This window comes from Delphinapterus leucas, chromosome 15 (assembly GCF_059928025.1).
Source record: "Delphinapterus leucas isolate spDelLeu-1000000601 "Yukka" chromosome 15, BTC_Dleu_Yukka2, whole genome shotgun sequence".
Classification (NCBI taxonomy): domain Eukaryota; kingdom Metazoa; phylum Chordata; class Mammalia; order Artiodactyla; family Monodontidae; genus Delphinapterus; species Delphinapterus leucas.
Window position 1 is genome coordinate 7,038,847 of NC_143143.1, and position 9,124 is coordinate 7,047,970.

Consider the following 9,124-nt stretch of genomic DNA (forward strand, 5'->3'; position numbering starts at 1 on the left):
CTCCCAGACAGCTCTTTCACACGGGGAATGGGATCTGTGCCTCGCAAAGCCGGAGCTCCAGGGGATGGTGGGGAAGGAGGCACACTTCTCGACCACCCCGAGCCTGGGCTTTTCCAGAGAAAGGCTTTGTGCAGTTGGCTTTTTTTTTTTTCCTTTCTTTTTCCCTTGTGCCTCCCCCGCTCCTCCCCCTGGCCCCAGATCTCTGCACCAAAGCTGTTGCAGGCAATGTTGGAAAAGAACTGCATTTGAAAGAAAAGAAATGGCTCTCGTGGTCTTGCTTTGGGCCAGCTTGAGGGGCCTCATGTCAGTCAACGTGACTGCTTGGGTCGGTGCCCATGCTGCTGTTCGCCAAGGACAGAGCCAGTCCCTGTCTGAACTGGAGTCCAGTTTTAGCAGTGGAGGGAGCGGGGGAGGGGGTGCAGAGGAGGACCCGGCATGAGGGTCAGGCAGGGCCTAGTCAAAGTCCAGCTGTCCCAGGTCAGCTGCCTCCTCAGCCCCTCCCCAGACCCTTGCCACCTGGGGATGTTGTGTCAACAGTGTCTAGGCTGTGTGTGTGGTAACAAGACAGCTGGCTTGGGTTAGACACCTCACCTGGGGAGGAGAGGCCCCGAACTCAGCCCTGCTGTGAGCGCCTCTCCCTTTCCTAAGGCTGCCTGGGAACCCTGGCCCCTTCAGTCTTCCCTTCTTGGGATTTCTCTGAGTCTTTCCACCCAATGACCTTTAACCTGACAGCAAGGAGAGGCCGGGACAGTCTTATCACTGATTTACTTTGAGGATTTTTCCTGTAAATACCTTCAGCTGCTGTTCTTTGCGCAGCCAGGCGTGGCCTCCCCACCTTCCCAGGGCTCAGTCCCCATCCTTTCTTGTGTCTGTGGTTCCCGTTCTCCAGCCTCTACTCTCCTTCCATCTCCTGGTGGCGCTCCCAGGGTGGACCATCTTTTTTTTTCCCTGGGTATTCTCTGTCACCCTTGATTATCTGTGTCTTCCCCATTCTCTGCTCAGAGCCAGGGACGGGAGGGAAGCTGGAATCTTGTGGTGGAGAAGGAGGGGGAGGAGGAGCCTTTTTCCCCAGCTCCCTGGCGCCTCCTTTCCTAACCAAAAACACTGAGGTTTGGAGGTGAGATTTAAAGGACCAGCAGCTGCAGTGCTTCTTACTGTTTGAGTCACACTGCCGCTGTTTCCCAGGGATCTCCTCAACTGCTCAGTGCCTGGGCGCAGGACCTCCCTGCAGTCCCCCCTCCACGCTTCTCAGTCACTCATGTCCCACTGGCCAGGGCAGGATGACCAGTCAGAGAAGTTACAACGGGTCAGCGTCCAACTCCAGGGCAGAAAAATCAAGAGTTCGCAGGGCGTAGGCCGAGACCGGGACTGCAGCTGCCTGTCTCGGTGTGGAACAGCCTGGTGCTGCCTCCACCCGGCGTCCTCTCTCCAGGCAGGCAGCAAAGATGGAAGAATCCCTGGCCTCAGGGAATGTCTAAATGACTGGGCTGTGCTCCCCCGCCCCGTCGCCCAGGGCCTCCCTGCAGGCCCTGCCTGGTGGTTACAAATCTGGACCCACACCATGGGGCTGGAAGGACTCACTCAGACTGCCACCAGGCTTCTGACCAAGTGCTCATGTCCCCCTGGCCAATGCTGTGACAGTGCTCTGCAGGCAACAGTCCTCTGGCTTGACCCCAGCCTTCAGCAGGTCACTGGCGGCTGCCTCTGCGGGTAAGGAAGCAGGAGCCAGTGCCCAGGACCTCTGTCAAGCTCTCCGATGGAGGAAGGGGCTGGCGCTGTCCCTGCAGACCCCTCCAGAGGAGTGAGAACCTGGAGGGAGGAGAGAGGGGCACACGGGAAGAGCCTGGCCCTGGTGCCCCAGCTTCCTTACTGGGGGCTCCCCTTTGGTAACAAGAGTCTTCCATAGGCACTTAGAATGTGGAGAGCCCATCCCACTGCTGCCCTGCACCTGGCAGCAGGATGCACAGGTGGACCTCCTCAGGTTGGGGGAGGTGTTCTCACCCAACAGAGCTGAAGTTCTGTTACTTCCTGTCCCGGGGGAGCAACACGAGTTACCAGGGCAACAGGCTCAAATCAATCTTGTCTGGGTAGAGCCAAGGGCAATGTTGTTGCCAGGGCAACTGATTAAGTCAGTCGTTTGGCTCCAGGCTTTTCCTGGTACCCAGCAGGCTAAATCACCTGGCATTGATTACCAACCCACTCTACCAGGTTTGCTTGCCCAGGGCCCAGGTGCTCCAATCCCTGCTGCTTCCTGCTTTATCTTTACCCAGCACTTAGGGGTTCAATGACACAAGGCCGTCTGGAGCTGGTCTCTGTGACAGCGGCTGTGATTTCACAAGGACTGGGGTGCTCCAAGGTGGACTGGTTGGTGGGAAGCGGGAAGGAGCAGATGTGAAGAGACTCTCCTGTGCGTAGCTTCAAATCAAACCTGGGGAGTAAGGCTCCAGGCAGGGGCACAGCAGGTACGTGGCCCCCATGGGTGCCCTGCTCCTCAAGGCAGCACCAAAACTAGGAAGGGGAAAGGCCTGCAGATGTCTTTTGTGTCCCTGCCACTTCTCCATGGCGTGTATGTTGAGGCCACACTGGAGGCTATGACCTTGAATATACTTCTGGTGTCCACTTCAGGATCTCTCACATACCTGCCTCTCCCTGGCCAACACCCATCAACGGTGGAGGCTGCCGCTGGCCCACGTGCACCACCTGAGCTGCCGCCACCTCTCTGGCACCTTGGAGAGGCTTTGGCTGACCTGGGGGGGGTGGGCGGGCACCTGGAGCAGAACCTGGGCGCTGCTGCCTGCTGGCCAGATGCCCATCCTCATGATGCCAAGTGGTGCCCTGCATCACACTTTCAGCATGACCCTTAAAGGGCATTCAAGAATCTGAGCCTTGGGCTTCCCTGGTGGCGCAGTGGTTGAGAGTCCGCCTGCCAATGTGGGGGACACGGGTTCGTGCCCTGGTCCGGGAAGATATCACATGCTGCAGAGCGTCTGGGCCCGTGAGCCACGGCTGCTGAGCCTGCGCGTCCAGAGCCTGTGCTCCGCAACGGGAGAGGCCACAACAGTGAGAAGCCCGCAAAAAAAAAAAAAAAAAAAGAATCTGAGCCTTCCTGCACACCGCACGCACTGTTGGCTTTTCCAGTATTCCAGCTCATAGACCAACCCCTTCCTCCCACGCCTGGGAAGTGGAGGAGCCGGGGTGGGAAGCCCAGCCCTTCCTACTCAGGCTTTCCTGGCCCTTGGACTAGCCAGAGAAAAAGAACCAAGTGGCCTTGCTTCAGTACTCCTGGTACAGCTCCTAACTCACCTGAAGGCACTCCTCCCCAAATACCATCTTTAATAGGGGCCACAGCTGCCCTCTCCCAAACCCTCAGCTCCTCCACTGTAGGTGTCCTACTTGCCATGACAGTGAAATCATAAGGTCCTCTAAGGCCCCCACCCATGTGTCAACTGCCGATTTGTCTCACAGAGTGTGTGCACTGACCGGCGCCATCGCCCCCAACGTGAGTCAGTGGTCCTTGGAAGGATCAGAAGTGGGGTGTAAAAATGTCTGAATCCCAACCCCATTTCAAGCCTCCCGGGATGCAAGGGGCAAAGGGTACCTCCGCCAGTGCAGAGAGTCTGCACTTCTGTGATCAGAGCCTTCAGCTGGCCTGGGCAGCGTTATTTTTGAACAAAGGTGGTAAGAAGGGGCTGAGGGCAATGGTGCAGCAAGAGGGCAGTGCCCCTGAGAGATGGTCTCTTCCTCTACTGGCTCTCCTTCAGTGCCACTTGACTGGAACCCTGGTGGGTATGGTCTGTGCACAGGGAGCGATCCAGAAGTTAACTTACCCCAAGACACCTCCTATGGCCCCAACCCCGCAGAGAAACTGAACCTCCATCTCCTCCAAGATCAGCATAGGCCAGTGCTCCGTAGCCCTGGCTCCTGGGATTACCTGGGAAGGCAGAGAACAGAGCCACTCCTGGTGGGAAGAGGAGACACCATTCCGAGTGGGGAGTGGCAGAGGCCGGAAGGGGGTGCCACTGTAAGGGTGGCCCGGCTCAGTGGCCCACTCACCTCTAGGACTGCAGACGCCACCAGCGCGGTCACCACAGACGTGGCTCCACGCACACTCGCCTCACGTCGCTGCTTTCTCGGCCGGCCGGCAGCTCAGACCAGTAGAGACGCCACCCCACCCCCGCCCCTGCAAAAGCCCAGTCCCAGGACACGGGGTGGGGTGAGGCGGAGGCCGCCTCTCCTGGATTTCCCCACTCACACTCCACTCCCACCGCCCGGCGTCCAGCTCCGTGGCGCGCAAGGGTTAACCTCGCAGGGGTGGGGACTTCGGCTCGATCCGCGCTGGGAGGGAGGGGAGAGGACAGGAGAGGAGGCGACGGGAGGCGCAGGGGTCAAGCCTCAGAGTCTGTCGGAGGCTCGGGTGTCTCAGGCCACCGGGCAGCCACTGGGGCACACGGTGCGGACCCCCTGCCCCAAACTTCAAGTCGGGAGTGGGGGGAAAGACGCTGGGCATCAAGACGGGTGGTCGCCTGTCAGGATGCCGCCCCCCTCTCCGGGGGCCGCTACGTCTACCCCTCCTCTGCCGTCCCAGCCCCTGCTCCGGACACTTTACTGCTTTGGGTCTGGGATGAAGCCCGGAGGCCCCACGACGACCCCGGAGTTCGAGTCGGCCGACATGGCCCTGGGTCCGCCGCGGCCCTGGGCCTGCCCGGCTGATGTGCGGCTCTGCGGCCACCTGCGGAAGCAGAAGTCCCAGCGCCGCCGCTTCTTTGTGCTCCGCGCCTACCCGCAGCGCCTCGAGTGTTACGAGAGCGAGAAGAAGTTCCGCGCCGGCCGAGCGCCGCCCAAGTTCAGCGTGAGCCTGGAGGGCGCGTGCACCATCAGTAAGCGCGTGGACGCGCGTCAGCGACACCTGATCGTCCTGTACACGCGCGACCGCAGCCTGGGCGTGGCGGCGGCCAGCGAGGCGGAGCAGCAGGCGTGGTACAGCGCCCTGCTCCAGGCGCGCGCCGCCGCCGCCGGTGAGGCCCGAGCCCCGGCGGGGGGGGGGGGGGGTGCGGGGGAGGTGGATGATCGTGGATTTGGTTTATCCGTAGTCTGTCCCTTCCCCAGGTCTCCGAAATCAAGACCAAACGTGAAGGGTTTACACGTTTTCAGTTCCCGGGCCACAGTGAATCCAGCCTGCCGGCCCGGGATCCCCTATCACCAGACCATTGTCTCTCCAGGTCCCGACTCCCACGAAGACCCCGGGGCCTGCATCCTCGCTCCGTTTCAGGACGTCTGGCCCGTGACGCTGCGGCCCAAGGGACTCGGGCGGGCACGAGGCCTGGGCAGCGGCGACTACTGCCTGTGCCTGGGTTCCGGGGTACTGAGCCTGCTGCGGAAGCCCGGGGGCAGAAGCTCCAGGGCCTCCCGGCCATCTCCGCCGCCGGCCCTGCGCTTGTCCCTGCTCAGCGTGCGCCGCTGTGGCCATGCCGACGCTTTCTTCTTCCTGGAGCTTGGCCGCTCAGCACCCACGGGTCCCGGGGAGCTGTGGCTACAGGCGCCCGACGCCGTCGTGGCCCAAAGCATTCACGAGACTGTCCTGGCCGCCATGAAACGAATCGGGGACAGTGGTGCCGGTGGCAGGGCTGAGCCACTGCCAAGAAAGCCCCCGACGAGTGCCTCCACACCCTCTGTCCCTCAATCTTATGAGACCCCAGCCTCTGTGGCCCAATCAAGCGGCCTGTACCGTCCGGGGCGCCTGAGTGAGAGAAGCGAGCAAGCAACTCTCAAGACCCTGGCCAGGCAGGGGGCAGCAGCCTCACACCCCGAGGGGTTGGAGCTGGGCGGGGTCTACATAACCAAGGGAGCCAGGAGTGACTACGAGCCCATGGGGGGCGGCCAAACCAGTGGCTACGTGGTGATGGCAACCCCGGGCGTTCCTGCCTCAGCCAAAGCCACTTCCCACCAGCTGCTCCAGGATGGAGGGGTCACTGAATATGTGTCCATGAGCCTCTGTGCACCACGGTCCTTTTCCTCGAGCTTCTTGCCTCTTTCCTACAGGCCTGGGGCTGGGGAGCCTGGACCCGGGCTCCAAGGCCCTCATCTAGGCGTGGGAGACGACTGGGGACCCGCAGGGGCTCAGCGCTGCTTGCAGCCGCCGTCAGAGTTAGCCGGGGAGTACGTGTGCATTGAGTACGCGGCTGCCGACTACATAGGAATGGGCACTGACATCCCCGAACCCCCTGACAGCGGCCTCAACTACGTAGACCTGGACCTGGTCCCTCCCCTGGAGGTGCGAGGCGACGCCCCCGGGGCCAGGCACCGCCCACACAGCTACGCACACATCGAGTTCCAGAACCTCGGGGAGGCCCCGGTGAGGAGACCCCCGTGGCCCCTGGGTATAGCTGATGGATGGAGAGACAGACGGGAATGGACAAAGAAAAAAGGGCAAAGTTAAGAATGCCTTCCTGCCCACCCCGCTGAACCCCACAATCCCCTTCCGCCCGATGGAGAGGCTCTACAGCCCAGATGTCCCCTAGGACGTGTGACCAGCAGAAGCGCTGAGCTGCCCCTTAGGACGGGCTGCCTAAGGGCTCTGCCCCTTCCAACTGTGGCGCCTGGGAAGTCTTCGGGAGGAGGTTCCCCAAGAAGTTGGATTCTTTTAAGGGAGAAAATTCTAGAACTCTTCCCCCCTTAAAACAAAACCCCTACAAATTTCTGGACCTTCTCAGCCAAAGCCCTGACCCTCTGTTTCCCCACAGAGTTCCTGCAGCATCGCTCCAGAGTCTCAAGTAAGCTTTGGCCCCACACCCTGCCTCCAATGACGACCACGAAGACAGAGATCTACCCCTCCCCGCCCCCACACCTGCTGTGTTTGCCTGGTGTCGGCTGAACTCCTGGGACCCCAGAGCAAGAAGGATGAGAGCAACAGGTATCTTACACTAGGTGCCCTCCCAAAGTGATGACACCCCCTACCCCCTACTTTGCCTCTCCCAACACCAGCTATGTGCTCACACAATTCTCCTTCTCCCGGGCCTGGCAGAACTGATGGAGTCCTTGCTTCTAATATACTTAATCTAGTCTAGGGGTCTATACTGTGCACCCCACCCCCATTAAAGTTTCCCTGCTGGGTGAGCCTGGAAAAGTCTAGGTCCATGGATTCCCCTGCCCGACTGTAACGGAAATGAGTAACAAGAATCTGAGGAGAGAGCAATCAAAGCCGTGGTGGAAGAAGAGACCCTATCCCTGCCTCCTCGCCTCACTCTGCTATCTGCCACAAGGAGCCTGTTTGCAAACCAACACTGTTTATTGTCAACAGAACCTGCCTGGGGAAGTAAGGGGCCCACTCTCCCCCAGAGGGGCTATGGACCTTGGCTGTCTGGGGCCCGTGGGAGAGATGGGTCCATGCAGTGACAACAGCTCTGGCCACCACTGGCACCTGAGTGGTCAGAGGCAGGGTCTGGGGGGCCAGCAGGGGGCATGGGAGCCCCCGGGGAGCTGGGTCTTGGCTCCCCCTGGCTCATCTGCAGGAGGCCAGTGAGGGCGATCAGCTCAGGCCCACTGAGCCAGGCGGTGGAGCAGCCAGAGGATGGAGCAGGGAGGACCCTGGGGGACATGACTGGGGGTGGGAGCAGCAGCTTCAGAGAGCCCATCACCTGAGGAGAAAGGAGAGGCAAGTGTCTCCCCCCGAGCCCTGCGTGAAGGCTGGGGTGAGGCCAGGGCAGAAAGAGCGCTCACCTGCTGACGGGCCTGAGACAGGTACAGGGGAACACGCTGCCCACAGGGCAGCAGATGGTCAGAAAGAAAGACATCTTCACAGCACATCACCGGGAACCCTGGGGAGGAGAAGCTGCTAGGGTGGCAAGCGCTGCACTCGTTCTCCACGGAGCCTGAGGGAACCAAGGGCCATACCTGCATCCCTGGGCACCTGCTCTCCACTCTGACGTCCCGCTAGACTGGGCCTGAGGCCTCTGCCTGAGGCTGCCTCGTACACAGGGCAGAATGAGGGATGGCGCAAGGTCCGGCCTGAGAAGGAGGTGCCTGACTCACAGCTGAGTCCCTGCGGAGGGATGAGAAAGATTCCTGGAGCTTCAGCCCCTTCCCAAGGCATCCCTGCCCCACCCGAGGCTGGTGCCACAGGTACCCCCAACTCACCCACACCAGCTGAGGTCCCGGTTTAGCTTCACAGTTGGGGTCCTGTGGCGCCAGCAGGGTCATCCTTGACGGGGCCACCTCCCAGGTCATCTGGGGGGGTAGGGGAACTGGGGGGGGAGGACTTGAGATTAAAATCGACTCAGGAGTCGGTAAAAGGGTCTTGGGGGTAAAGATGGCAGGACCCTGTACCTACCTGGGGTTCCCGGTGACCGCTCGGCAGCCAGGCCTGGGGGCGGCCGAGGCAGCTGCTGCCCTTTCCGGGTCCAGGAAGGCCTTCGGGACCAGGGCTGAGGACTGGGAAGGGGCGGTACTGAGATGCTTCGGTCACAGCCTCCCGCAATCACCTCCCTGCTCCAAGTCTGAATACTTCCAAGGCCGGGCCAAGGGTGCCCGGTGCGGGGAGACTGATCATACCCTTTCTTCACTACTAGGGACAACTGAGATCTTCTCACACTGTGGGCCCCCGCGGGTTTTGCCCAAATGCCGCTGGCAGAGCCCCTCACCTGTCCTGTGGGGTTGTTCTTGGCTCCCGCAGGGCTTCCTCTCCAGAGTCCCAGGCCTGGCCGGGGTCGCTGCCCGCCGAGGGGCCTTGTTCCTCGGGCGCCTGCTCCTCGCCCGCGCCCCACCGCCGGGGGGTCCAGGGCAACATGCCGCGTCCACGGAGAGGGCAGGTCAGGGCCCCGCGCCGCCCGCCTGGCACCTCCCGGCTCCCACTCGGGCGCAGCCTCCCTCAGCGGCCCGCGCTGCCCTGCGCGCCCAGCTTGCGGCCCACCTCGCAAGGCTTCGCGGCGCAGGCGTCCAGCGCGTTTCCGGGCCACGTGGCGCACGGTCCCGCCGGGAGCCCGCGAGCGCCCCCTGGCGGCGCGGACGGCGGGGCCGCACGGAAGGGTGAAAACGGCCAGAGGGAACTGCGGCGCCCGCACGTGTGAGGCTACACCGTCCCCGGCACGCACCGCTTTCGTTCGCAGACACACACACACACACACACACA

At 61.8% G+C, this 9,124-nt stretch overlaps 2 protein-coding genes across 2 annotated transcripts; one reads left to right on the forward strand and one right to left on the reverse strand.

Moving 5' to 3' along the window:
* Nucleotides 1-85: 85 nt before the first annotated feature.
* LOC111181964 (uncharacterized) lies at nucleotides 86-7,399 on the forward strand. Its single transcript, XM_089895723.1, has 3 exons — nucleotides 86-5,015; nucleotides 5,220-6,352; nucleotides 6,741-7,399. Exons 1-3 carry the CDS (start codon nucleotides 3,731-3,733, stop codon nucleotides 6,801-6,803), a joined length of 2,481 nt encoding a protein of 826 aa, XP_089751849.1. The 5' UTR covers nucleotides 86-3,730; the 3' UTR covers nucleotides 6,804-7,399.
* Nucleotides 7,267-9,023, reverse strand: SAP25 (Sin3A associated protein 25). Its single transcript, XM_022587922.3, has 6 exons — nucleotides 8,637-9,023; nucleotides 8,327-8,427; nucleotides 8,134-8,240; nucleotides 7,891-8,038; nucleotides 7,717-7,814; nucleotides 7,267-7,634 (listed from the first exon to the last, which is right to left on the reverse strand). The coding sequence occupies exons 1-6, from the start codon at nucleotides 8,780-8,782 to the stop codon at nucleotides 7,341-7,343; spliced, it is 894 nt and encodes a 297-aa protein (XP_022443630.1). The 5' UTR covers nucleotides 8,783-9,023; the 3' UTR covers nucleotides 7,267-7,340.
* Between the last annotated feature and the right edge of the window lie 101 nt (nucleotides 9,024-9,124).